Here is a 13,261-nt window from a genome sequence, read left to right as displayed (position 1 = left end):
TTCAGATTCTGCCTTGCCACGTTGAAAAAGTAAGGTTGATATAGCTCCTTCTGTTTCTTTCCTTCCTAACTTTTTTGGGTAGTATTGGGGATTGAACGCAAGACCTTAGGCTTGCTAGATAGGAACTCAATCACCCGAGCCACTCCTCTAGCTTTTTCTTTTAAGTAACAACTTCATTGAGATATATAATTTATAGGCCATAAAGTCCCTTCCTTGCTATGTACATATGCTCTTTTGTGTAGATGTCACACTGAACCCTCTGACCCCTACCTATATACTCATAGTCCTGGGCTTGCTGCCATGGGGGCTCAAGAAGTGGACACATGCATGTGGAGTATCCAGCCAATGGGAAGTCCTTGGTCAGCAGGAACAGCTACTGTGATGACTTCAGGTCCCTCAGTGAATTCAGGGTGAAGCCAATATTGGCATAATACCTCCCCAGCATCCCCATCTCCCACTTCCTGAAGGCCATGTCTGGGCAGTAATTTGAACAGGTGTGGATGGGATGATGGCAGTAACTATAGTTGTTTAAAAAGCTCTGAACTGGATAGTAACTGACTCAGTGAGCCAATTAGTCTTAGCTATGATTCCCACACAGAACAGCAGCACTGTTCATTGGAGCACTTTGTAGAAATGCAAGTAGCTAAGCATTGTAATCTCAGCACTGGGTAGGCTGAGGAGAAAAGGTTGGAGTGGGGGATAAGCACCTTGAGTAACCAGGAAAACAAACCTTTAAGTCTCCTTTGGACTCTGCCCTCATTCCAGAGATCTGCTCAGGAGAGAAGGGCATTTCCCCCCTCTCCCAGGGTCTCCCCTCTTTGGAGCACCACAACCCTGGAGCCAGCTCACAGGATCCTTCTGCCTGTCTCCTTTATCCTTAGACCCCAGACATTGACCTTCTATCTGCTGCCCCAAGAGATTGTGTGTGTGCGAGGGCAAAGACCAAGGCCAAGGTCAGCACCGCTGAGCCTCAAGTTAGTTTTGGGACATCCCTAGCTTTGCTGTTGAGTCATTGTGTGATCTTGAGCAGGTCTCTGGGTCCTGGGTCTCCTATTCTCATCTGGAAGATGAGAATCATTCATCAGGAATGCAGGATGTCCTTTCAAATGAGTTGCGCAGTAGAGGATAACAATACTCCCTGCCAGCCAGGCACCAATGGCTTACACCTATGTTTGTAGATACTCCGGAAGCTGAGGGCTGAGAATCATGGTTTGGAGCTAGCTCAGGCAAAGAAATCTGAAAGATTCTGATCTTCAATTAACCAGCAAAAAAAAAGCTGGAACTAGAGGTATGCCTCAAGTGGTAAGGTGCTATTCTTGGGGGGGAAAAATGCTGAATGAAAAAGAAAGAAAAAAATGTTGACACTATTAATTCAAGCTCTGGTACTGGCAAAACAAACCTAAAAACCTCAACTCTGGGCTAGGAATGTGGCCTAGTGGTAGAGTGCTTGCCTAGCATGCATGAAGCCTGGGTTCGATTCCTCAGTACCGCATACACAGAAAAAAGCCAGAGGTGGCGGTGTAGCTCAAGTGGTAGAGCGCTAGGCTTGAGCTGAAGAGCTCAGGGACAGTGCCCAGGCCCAGAGTTCAAGCCCTACAACTGACCAAGGGGGGGAAAAAAAACTTCAACCCCCCTTAAAGTTCATGTTTTCTTAGGAAGGATGCTGGGGACCCCAAATCAGCAATGGATATTCTTAGAGCTCTAAGAACTTCCACAGTGGGTCCTAGTTTGGTGACTTTGATGTTTATTTATGTGAATTCCCGCTGGTCATTTTCTCAGCCTTTTTAGCCTTGCTGTGAAGTCAGTCAATCAATCAGTCAATCAATCAATCAGGGTGAGGAGAGGGAGAGGAGATGAGGCTCGTATGTTAAAGAGGATGGCTGAGGAAGGCCTCTACAAGGAAGTGATATTTGAGCAGTGACCTGGATTAGTAAGGAGCAACAGGTAGAAGAAGCAGCAAAGCAAGATGAAGCCTGGAGATGGAAATGTGTTAGATGTGTTCCAGGAATGTTCAGGAAGCCAGAAGGATGGAAGTGAGCTAACAGGGAGTAGGGAAAGGTGGGCTGGAGGCCAGACCTTGCAGGGCCTTGCTGGCTGTGCTCAAGAGCTTGACCTTCACTCTCCATGTGTGATGGAAAGTCAGTGGAGCGTTCCAAGCAGAGTGATATTTTTCAGCTTTACATGGTAGGAAGATCACCCTGGCTGCTTTGAAGAGTAGGTAGTGTGAAGTGAGAGGAAAGGCAGGAAGATCCATCAGGGGCCAGATGATGGGGGCTTGGTGAGGGACAATGAGAACTGGTCCGTGAGAACTGGTCCGTTCATGGGTATGTTCTGCAAAATTTCCTTCCTTCCTTCCTTCCTTTTCTTTTCTTTCTTTCCTCAGAACTCAGGGCCTGGGCACTGTCCCTGAGCTTCTTTTGCTCAGGGCTAGCACTTTACCACTAAGCCATGTTCCCAGTCCCTGCAGAATATTCTATAGAGCAAGATGTGGAGGACAAAGACAAGAAGAGCCACGGGTGGCTTGGTTATCCTGGATGTCTGTAACCAGCTGGTAGGCTAGAGAGGGGACAAGTTCAGTTTGGAAGGCTACCAGACATCCAAGAAGAGATGCTGATAGGCAGATGGACATGTGAGCTGGTCTTCTAGGAGTTGTTACCACCCCTCACACCTGCTAATGGTAAAACCTGTCTGTGTTGTTAAGAAAATGCATTTAAAACAAAAAGAAGGGGCTGGGAAGGTGGCTCAGTGGTAGAGTGCTTGCCTTGCATGCATGAGGCCCTGGGTTCAATTCCTCAGCACCACTTAAGCAAAAAAGAAAAAAGCCAGAAGTGGCACTGTGGCTCAAGTGGTAGAGCGCTAGCCTTGAGCTGAAGATCTGAGGGACAGCGCCCAGGTCCAGAGTTCAAGGCCCCATGACCAGACCCAAAATAAATAAATAAATAAAGAAAGAAAGAAAGAAAGAAAGAAAGAAAGAAAGAAAGAAAGAAAGAAAGAAAACAAAAAGAAAAAGAAGAAAAAGAAAAGTCATTTATGTATTAGAGGCATGGCTCAGTTGGTTGAGTGCTAGTCAGTGAGCAAAATGTCAAGTGCTGAGTTGGAGTCCTGGTGTTGGACCTAAAAAGAAAATGCATTATATACATATCTATATAGATATATACATGTATATATATGTACATGTACATATATGTACATGTACATATATGTACATATATACACATAGATATGTATACATACATACATACATACATACATACATACATACATACATATATATATGGGCGCCAGTGGCTCATGCTAAAAAGCCTAACTACTCAGGAAGCTGAGATCTGAGGATCCCAGTTTGAAGCCAGTTTGGGCAGTAAAATCTGTGAGACTCTAATCTCCAGTTAACCACAAAAAAACAAAAAAGAAATGGAGTTGTGGCTCAAGTGGTTGAGCTTTATCTAGCTTTGAGCAAAAATACTTAGGGACAGTGACCAGGCCCTGAGTTTAAGCCCTACTACCCACACCAAAAGGGGAAAAACAAAGACACAGGAGTGGGTGAGGAGTGGAACAGATCCTCCACTCCTCAGATTCAGTCCTAAAATACAGTAGTAGCAGCAGCAGCCAGGCCACTGAGGTAGGGCTACGCATGGGGTCGTGGTGTGAAGAGACCTCCTTGAAGCCATTTCATCCAGTGCCCTCCTGCGGGAAGGGCTGTGCTAAGCTTTTGTGGTCCTTTTTTCAGGCTCTTGGCAGAAATTCTTCATTGCCTTTGTCAGCTGTCCATAGACCTTAGGCAGCAGTGGGCACATGGATCTCTTTGTTGGGAATTATTTTCCTCAGTATTTTTCTTGCCACATCAAAAGTTAGCACATCTATTAAATGCCTGCTTCATAACCAGTTAAGTGAAAACAGCAGATTATAAAATCTCAGGGGCAACATGACCTCAGTGTTTAAAATGCAGGAGCTTCTTACATATGTACCAAGAGTCACCAGGGTGCAGAATTAAGGGTTTTGACTTTTCTTTTGCTCTTTTGCTTATAATTTCTAATATTTCTTGAATATGGTTTGCTTGGATAATAACAAACCAACATATGTAGTGCCAGTCCTAAGCCAGGGTGCTGTCCCTGAACTTTTTTTTTATTAAGTTTTTTTTTTTTATTGTGAAATTACCGTACAGAGGGGTTACAATTACATGGGCAAGGTAATGAGTACATTTCTTATCAAGCATTGTTGCCTCCTCCTTTGTTTCCCCTTACCATCCCTGCCCTCCCATCTCCCCCCTCTCCCTCCCCCCTCCCTGAGACTTTTTGCTTAAGGCTAGAGCTCAGCCACTTGAGCCACAACTCCACTTCTGGCTTTTTTGGTGGCTAATTGGAGGTATGAGTTTCACAAATGTTTCTTTTCCTCTCTTGATGAAGTTTCTTCCTTTGTGTTGAGGATGAGGGAAGTGTTGGATGAGTTAAGTTCTGAAGTTTCTTCCTGAATGCCTGGTTCTGAGCTACTTGCTAGCCCCCAGCTGTCCAGAGGGGACTTCTTGGTCTCAATGGCCCAGCTCTGCCTGATCTCCCTCCTCCTCTGTTCCCTTCCATTCCCTGATTGCCCTGTCACTGGGTCACTGTCTCATGGTGAATTCCAAGAGATCCCACAAAGGCAGTGCAGCCATCCTCACTCTGCAAAGGGGATGCACAGGAGTGGTGGCCCCCCCCTCAGTCAATGACCTTCCTCAAGCCCTGGCTGACCTCTGGGATACTTCTCTCAGACAACCTTGTGAGTGGCTGGGACAGAAATGCCCCTCACAGCCAAGTAACTTCCTCTCTGAGCCACAGCTGTGTCAGGGTGTGATGGAAGAGGGTTGGGAGATGTTCGGGAAATGAAGCAGCCCGGAGCTTGGAGGCTGCTGCTTTTTGTACCCACCGCAGAGCCATGACTCCATGGAACTCTGATGCCAATTCCCATTTCTAAAGTCTTCCCAAATTGTGCTTCCTTCCCTACCAGGGAATCTATCCCGTCCTCCCAGCCATCTAACCACTTCCTTCATGCTGCAATTGTAGATTTTTGCTGGTCTTCAGCTGCCTGGTGCTGTCCGTGTTGTCCACTATCCAGGAGCATCAGGAATTTGCCAACGAGTGTCTCCTCATCTTGGTGAGCACAGGGGTCCTGGCCACTCTTTCTGAGAGAGGCTGTGTGAGGCAGTCCATTGGGACCAAGGGCCAAAGGTAGAGAGAGACTCTTACTCTGTGGGTCAGAGAACAGATTGCTGTGCTGTATTTCCTGTGCTAGTGGCTGACCCTCTCTGGGTATCATTTTCAACTTTATAGTTAGTGTAGAAGGCTCTACCTCAGTGTGAGGCCTTAGGATGGGCCATGTATAATGGGGGGGGGATATTAGCAAAGTCTATTATATACATCATGGAAATATCACAATAAACCTTCACATTGTATAATTAATAAGTGCTCATAAAAACGTGGAAAAGGCTGAGCATAGGGCTCACACTCATCCCAGCTCCTTCAGAAGCAGAGACCGAGAGGAGTGCAGTTAGCCCAAGAAAATGTTAGCAAGACCCCCATCTCAACCAATAAAGCTGGTTGAGGTGGTGTGCACATGACACCCCAGCCAAGCAGAAGGCTTCTGACCCAGGCCTGAGCAAAAACTCTAAATATAACAAAAAGGAATGGAGGTACAGCTCAGGTGGAAAAAACATGGGGAAAAAAAAAAGAAATATATGCAACATAAAAAAATTGATAGGCCCAGCAAACAGGATGAATAGGCACCACCCTGTCCCAAGAAAAAAATGTCTCCACCCCTGACTAAACAGAACACCAAAACAGAAGCTCCTTGGAGACAGCCACCTCTTTATGTCACCCAGTCAGAGCTGGGGAGCCTCACATGGCTGTGGGTAAAGGCCAGGTTGAGGAAAAACCCAGGCAGCCAACCGGGTAGAAGGGAGGACAGATGTGCAAGGCATCACTTCCTTTCTGGAATCCTAATCCTTCTAGGAGTAGAACCCCTCAGGAGACCAATCCGAGGGTTGCTGGTTCTCCTAACCCAGTGTTCTGGCGGCGCCAGGTTGTCTGCCCTGGGCCCTGGCCCCTGAGAGTGGGGACTAGAGCTCACCCCACCCCATCCCCACAGGAATTCGTGATGATCGTGGTGTTTGGCCTGGAGTACATCATCCGCGTGTGGTCCGCTGGCTGCTGCTGCCGCTACCGAGGATGGCAGGGCCGCTTCCGCTTCGCCAGGAAACCCTTCTGTGTCATCGGTACGGGGCCTTTCCCACTGGGCCTGGCTCCTGACTCCAAACCCCAGGGTTGGCCCCCTGACCCTCTCCTGGACTCCCCACCCTGACTACTGACAAACTCAGTGGATCCTCCCAAGCCACTCCCTCCACTCCACCCCAGGAACCCCCCCCCCGCCCTCAATTCTCCTTCCCCCCACCCCTGCCCGGTGTCCAGAGGCAGGGGTGCGCCCGTGACCTGGTCCCCCCTGCCTTGCAGACTTCATTGTGTTCGTGGCCTCGGTGGCCGTCATCGCCGCGGGCACACAGGGCAACATCTTTGCCACATCTGCGTTGCGCAGCATGCGCTTCCTGCAGATCCTGCGCATGGTGCGCATGGACCGGCGCGGAGGCACCTGGAAGCTGCTTGGCTCGGTGGTCTATGCGCACAGCAAGGTGAGCTCCGCTGGGGAGGGGACTGAGTGGGGAGGGGTGAGGAGGCTGGATGGGACAAGCCGGGGCCCCCAGGGCTTCAGGCAGCTGTCTTGGATATCAGAAAGGAAGAAAGGAGCGGGTTGGGAGAGAGCATAGAACCAGAGCCCACCGCCTGTACAAGAGGTGGAATCAACACCTAGCATGCATGAAGCCCTGGGTTTGCTTCCTCATAAAAAGCAGCAGGTGGTGCTGTGGCTCATGTGGTAGAGTGCTAGCCTTGAGCAAAGGAAGCTCAGGGATAGTGCCCAGGCCCTGAGTTCAAGCCCCAGGACCGGCACAAAAGAAAAAATAAAAGTTTTTAAAAAGGAGTTCCACATTAAAAAAAAAAAAAAAAAAGAGGTAGAGGCTGTGGGTGGGCAGGGACCCTGGCAACCAGGCTGGCTCTGAGCAGGAGGCTTGGACTGAGGGGTCTTGCTCGTGGAAACTTCTAGATTTTCAGGGACTTCTCTCATACTGCCAAATGGGAAGCTGGCAGTTTCTGGGGAGGGCCTGATTGAAGTCTAAAAGTTAGACCAGGAGACATGGCAAGGCAAACATGGGGTGAAGGCCTGAGCCTGGAACCTGATGGGTCGTGGACAGGCTGGGCCCCCGCTGGTATTTCTGTGTGTGTGTGTGTGTGTGTGTGTGTGTGTGTGTGTGTGTGTGTGTGCGCGCGTGAATTCTGGGCCTTGTGCTGTCACTCTTTGTCACTGGTTCTCTATCACTTGAACCACACATACCAAGTTCTCTTCCAGACCTTGGCCCAGAGGCCATCTTGGGAGGTGCCCACCTCGCCAGGGGGCCTACCTCCTCACACTCCTCAACTTGTCCCCAGGAACTGATCACCGCCTGGTACATTGGGTTCCTGGTGCTCATCTTCGCCTCCTTCCTCGTGTATCTGGCTGAGAAGGATGCCAACTCGGACTTCTCCTCCTACGCTGACTCGCTCTGGTGGGGGACGGTGCGTGAGGGTCTGTAACAGGTCGCCCTTCCCCCTGGGACCCTCCCTGGAAACTTCCTGAGATCTGTCCCTTATGACCTTCCAACTCAGAGTTGGTCTGTTACTATCCTGGACCCCCAAGCCCTCCACCCTCTGGTGGACCTGCTGACAATGCCCCTCCCCTCCCCCCCCCCCCGCCCCATCTAGCCCCTTAATCAAACTTTGTGACCTATCTTGCTTTTCCCTGACCAGCCTGGTGACAAGTTGTGACCATCCCCTATGAGGGATCAAGGGGAGGGGGGTGAGGGGAAGCCCTCCCCTTGTGATCAATCTCTCACCTACCTGTGTACCCAGTAAACTCTTAGATGTGTCCAGTGCTGTGGGTAACCTGCTTGTATCCCCAGATTACACTGACCACCATCGGCTATGGTGACAAGACACCACATACCTGGCTGGGCAGGGTCCTGGCTGCTGGCTTCGCCTTACTGGGCATCTCCTTCTTTGCCCTGCCTGCTGTGAGTTTCCCTCTGCTGGGTTGGTGAGGAAGGCTGGGCAGACTGGGGTGGGGAGTGGGAGGGGGCCACCATCACAGCCTCTTGTCCCCCTCTCCATGTTCCCCCCACCAATGCAACATTTTCCTAGGGCATCCTCGGCTCTGGCTTCGCCCTGAAAGTACAGGAGCAACATCGGCAGAAGCACTTTGAAAAGAGGAGGATGCCAGCAGCCAACCTCATCCAGGTACACAACCCCCAGCAGGCCCTATGGCAGCGAAACCCACCTGCTGAGTCAGCACCCAGACACACAACTAGGACTTCGTTTTGAAGTTCAGAGAGGGATGAGCTGGGATGCTGACTGAGATTTCAGAAATGGTCCCCTGCACCAAATGTCCACTTTGGAGGTTGCTAAAGCTGCTGCATAGCTAACTCTGCCCCCGGCTTTCCATGGTCTGGGGTAGGGTGGAGTCTGGGAAGAGGCTGGATGTGGAGATGATTCAGGTCTGCCAGCCTCCCACTGGACAGCTGTCTGTCATCCCAGTCCACTCCCAGCACCTGGATTCATGAATGCTTCAAGCATTTGCACAAACAAAGAGAAAATAGTCCAGAAATAGACTTTTAGGAACTCCAACACTTGGTGGCCATGTGGGAATTAGCCAAGGAGACAGCTAAGGAGCAGCCAGAGGAGTAGATGGAAGGCCAGGAGCACATGGCCTCAGTTTCCCTTGGATTGATGGCTGATCTGGGCATTGGATGAGGCTAGAGCCCTGATTTTCTGTGACCCTCTCTCTAGGCCTTGGACAAGAGACCTCCCTGCAGGAAGTGCTTTGAGGGCTACTGTCACAGCCCACCTCTGCCGGCACTCCAGCATGCCTCCCTTTGATCCTTAAACCCAAGCCTGACTCAACCCCTCTTACTTTCTCTCCCCAGGGTGGACCCTCCTTCCCCTCCCTGCTATCTCCAGCCACCAGCCCAGCCTTTTCTTCTTAACGTCCCTTGGGGCACAATGGCCACTGTCCTTTGGGAGTTAGCTTTTCAAGGGGCATTGTAGGGCCAGGCGGCTGGCACTGTCCATGCCGAGAGACAGCTGGTATTGTGGTACTCATAATTAATGAGACAGCTCTGGCAGCTGCTCCCCAGCCCATGCCAGGGGCCTAGGCAAGCAGGAAGTAAAAATATTTCTGTCTTAGGAAGACGCCTGGTTGGTGAGGTCAGCAATGGCAGCCCCTTGAGGACAAGAGTCACCCAAAGAAGTGGGGGAGGGGCCATCTAGAGCCCAGTTCTACTTTGTCCTGCCTAGCAGCTACCATATCTTCCTGCCCTGGATGAATCACCCACTCACACTGGCACCTGGAGAGAAAAGGATAGTCCTTCCTTATCTGACTTTTATTCTTCCTACTGCTAAAGCCCTGCAAGTCCACAGATACTGAGGGATTGGAGCGTGATGGTCTTCCCTCTCCTCCTCAGTCTCTAGTATTCCCAAATAGTCTTTGACTGACAGCTGGGAAGGATGGATGGGAGTTTAGCGATAGAGTGCTTGCCTAGCAAGTAGGGGGCCTTGGGTTTAATTCCAGGTAACACACACACACATATGTACAGGCACGGACACACATATACACAACACACACACAGACAAGCACATACACACACAGAGTTGGATACACACAGTCACATTCAGATACTAATAAGTTACCCAGTCACATTCACTCTTCAAACAACTACAGAACACTGTAACTGGCCCACTGAGGGTACAGTGGTGACTAAGATGTTGCTTATGGGCTAGGAGAAGGACTTTAACCAGATGCCCAGTGAATGGATATTTATTGGATGTGATAAGAGAGTCAATGGAAGTGTATGCTAGGGGCATCTGGCATTAAATGCTGACTGTATACCAGGCACCAAGCTTGGCATTGCACAGACATCAGTTCATTTGATCATCACAACATCCCACTAGGTAAAAAGGGCCCAATCCATTCTGTAGGTGAAGAAACTAAGGTTCTGGCCAGGTGTGGTGCTGCATGGCAGTAATCCTAGCAGTTAGGAGGCTGTGACAGAAGGATACAGAGTTCAAGGCCAGCCTGGGCAATAAAATGAGATACTATCGAGACAACAAAAACTCTCTCAAGGCTTCCTTAGTCTAACCAATTTGTAAGGACAGAGCTGGGACTGGAAATCCACACCCATCTAACAACAAAACCCTCAGCAGTACCCCTTGTGCTCTGAGGGATTTGGCTCTCGTTATGGTCTTCTGTGTCACCTTGGGAAAGTCATACCTCTTTAGGTCTTGGCTGGCCCCTCAGTGGCTATGGAGCCAGAACTGGCTGCTGGCTCTACATAATCCTCCTCTGGCTAAGTCCTAAGTTCCTTCAGGGGTAGAGGACTGGAGGAGGGGTGAGAAACTGATGTCCATTGCTCTGTATCTCCATACCTCTAGGCTGCATGGCGCCTGTATTCCACTGATACCAGCCGGGCCTACTTGACAGCTACCTGGTACTATTATGACAGCATCCTCCCATCCTTCAGGTAGGTCCTACTGGAGTGGGTGTGGGAGGGGGTTGGCAGTAATGTCCCTCTAGCAGCAATGGCACCAACTTAGCCCTGGCAAAGGGGAGGGGTGACAGCTCCCAAGGGAGCATCCCAGGTTGGTTTCACAGGTCTCTAGATCACTCAGAGCCTGGGGGACTTTTCCCCCTTCCCTGCTGTGCCTGGGAAGAGGCGAGCATAGGACACAGGGTAATGGTATAGCTCTGCCCCTCAGGCTGAGTCCTGGCTCCTGACATGCTGGCAGTGGCATATTCACCCACAGGTGATTCCACAGGACAGGCCCAGCCAGGTCATCTTATCTTAAGTGGGAGCAGTCTTAGCCTGTACCGACCTGGCAGATTCTAGCTGGTTAGAATGGACAGAAACATATGTGTCAAGGCCAGATGCCCCATGTATGACTACATGCCCACTGTTACTGTGCCAGGCAGCAGCCTCAGTGCCTGGAAGTGAGCCTGCTCCACTGGTCCTAGGCCAAGCTAAGGATGTATGGGGTAGCTCCATGCAGGGGGTTATTAATAGCATCTCCAAGGTACATGGAGCCAGGTGCCTGACCAGGCCCTGGGACAGGAATAAAGACTGCAGAGCTGGCTCTGGCTTGGTCCTGCAAGTATGGGGGCACAGAGTATGCGGCTGGGCCTGACTGCTGTGGTCAGCGATTCTGCGAGCCTTCTTCTCCTCATTAGTTCTCCAAGAGCAGCTGTTGGGTGAGCCCACTGGCTGCCTAGCCTCTCCTATTCCTTCCCTTCCCTCCCCACCCCTGGTCTTCCCATGAGAGGAAGAGGAGCAAGGAGCAAGTGCTAGGAAGGGGCTCCCATGCCCCACCTGGTAGAGCCAAATGCACACCTCAGATAGGGCCTCTTTTGCAGGAGCTGCCCTGAGAACACAGCCCAGGCAGAAGAGTGGGGCAGGGGCTGGAGGGGAGAGGGAACTTGGAATGGGGTGGTCTGGGTCCCCTGATAGAAGGAACAGAGCCTGGTCTGGAGGTTCTGGGCCTACTTGTCCTTTTGCTTCTTTGGATCTCAGCGTTCTCATAGGAAGGTGGGTGGGGGAGGTGTGCCCTCCTGACGAGGGCACGAAGAAGTGGCCTAGAGAGTTAAGGAGCAGCTATATATAGCTCCAAATCTAGTCTCCAAATGCCACAGGGAGCAGAAGCTGGACTGGTTACCCAACCAGATCTCTGTCTTCGGTCTCAGTCTCCCCCTAAAATCCAGAGTTAGACTGGGAACCTAGGGATTTCAGGGTTTTCACTGACCTTCTGGTCGGCACAATTCCACCTCCAGACAGTCAGCTTAATGAGCAGAATCAGCTGGATTTGAGCTCCCACTTACTTACTGCCTCGTGTGAGGCTCTTGAGTGGTGCCATCCTGCACAACCATGCCTGGCATCCAGAAACCAGCATAGAAAAGGAGGAACAAAGCCAGTCTTTCCTACCTTCCCCTTTGCCTATTCTGGCCAGGAGTATTTGATCCACTCTGGAGGGTGGATTAGGACCTGGCAGGAGCTCAGAGCCCAATAGATAAGAGGGGTGGTACTGGGGTTCGAGCTGTGGCTGATGGCGCCCTCTCCTGCAGAGAGCTGGCCCTCTTGTTTGAGCACGTGCAACGGGCCCGCAATGGGGGCCTACGGCCCCTGGAGGTGCGGCGGGCGCCAGTACCCGACGGAGCGCCCTCCCGCTACCCACCCGTTGCCACCTGCCACCGACCAGGCAGCACCTCCTTCTGCCCTGGGGAAAGGTAGGGGCCCCATGTGGCCACCACCTCCTCTTGCTTCTCTTGTTCTTTTCTTCCATTCTCTGTTTCGCCCTCTCTTAGATCTGCCTCCAGCCACCATGTGGGTGTCTGACCCTGTTTGGGGGACTCCCAGGCGGTTGTTGGATGGCCAGACAGGTGCAGACTGAAGCCTTCTCTGGAGAGGCTGGACTCATCTTTTTGACTTCAAGGGTCTGAGAGGGAGAGCTGTCCTCACCATCCTTTCCTATCGTCTCCTCCATTCATGCCATTGTCCTCTTCTTTCTCTGTTTCCACGTCTCCCTCACTCTTCCATCCCCGCACCCCCATCCCTCCTGGGAAGCTGGAGAGAGGAGGAGGCCGCTGGCCCCAGGTGCTTACGGCTCAGGTAATTGCGGGCAGCATTCTGGGGTGTGAGGGCAGGGAACCCCCTCCCCTGACATGTTGCTGTAGGAGGGCTTGACACTGAATCTGCCTCCCGCTCGGGAGCCAGATGCCAGCTGGAAAGAGAACTCTGTGCCTAAGACTGCTGTAGGACCTCTGTAAGCTCAGCCAACAACTAATGCTCTTGTCCCATGCAACCCTTGACCTCAGCTTTGCTAGTGCATAGCAGAGAGGCCTCCTGGGAGTCTCTTCTTCCACAGCGAGGTACTCTTTCCACCATCCGCAACCGTCTCTTTCCCCTTGACCTGTCTCTTCTGGAGCTTTTGCATCTTGAAAGAAGAGCCAAGAAAGGGCAGTCAGTGTTTGTCCCGGGCATGTTCATTAGGAGGAATTACAAGCATATTGGGTTGGGGGGAAAGCTTCCATAGGGACTTAGCTTGGAGGCCAAGGATTCAGTTCAGTTCATACCTCCTCTTTCAGCTTTGTTGTGTTTCATCAT

At 51.1% G+C, this 13,261-nt stretch overlaps 1 protein-coding gene across 1 annotated transcript in view; it reads left to right on the top strand.

Moving 5' to 3' along the window:
* The window catches only part of LOC138803286 (potassium voltage-gated channel subfamily KQT member 4), a 52,258-nt gene that overhangs the window by 25,409 nt on the left and 13,588 nt on the right, over nucleotides 1–13,261 (top strand). The window contains exons 2-9 of the mRNA XM_069987107.1: nucleotides 5,037–5,127; nucleotides 6,118–6,244; nucleotides 6,480–6,655; nucleotides 7,509–7,634; nucleotides 8,018–8,128; nucleotides 8,256–8,351; nucleotides 10,542–10,630; nucleotides 12,223–12,384. Coding sequence (XP_069843208.1) covers nucleotides 5,037–5,127; nucleotides 6,118–6,244; nucleotides 6,480–6,655; nucleotides 7,509–7,634; nucleotides 8,018–8,128; nucleotides 8,256–8,351; nucleotides 10,542–10,630; nucleotides 12,223–12,384 — 978 coding nt within the window. The remainder of the gene's footprint in view (nucleotides 1–5,036; nucleotides 5,128–6,117; nucleotides 6,245–6,479; nucleotides 6,656–7,508; nucleotides 7,635–8,017; nucleotides 8,129–8,255; nucleotides 8,352–10,541; nucleotides 10,631–12,222; nucleotides 12,385–13,261) is intronic.

This window comes from Dipodomys merriami, unplaced genomic scaffold, assembly GCF_024711535.1.
Source record: "Dipodomys merriami isolate MVZ:Mamm:240054 unplaced genomic scaffold, mDipMer1.0.p SCAF_34, whole genome shotgun sequence".
NCBI classification, from domain to species: Eukaryota; Metazoa; Chordata; class Mammalia; order Rodentia; family Heteromyidae; genus Dipodomys; species Dipodomys merriami.
Note: the sequence above shows the minus strand (reverse complement) of the source record. Positions and strands in the feature narration are given on the sequence as shown.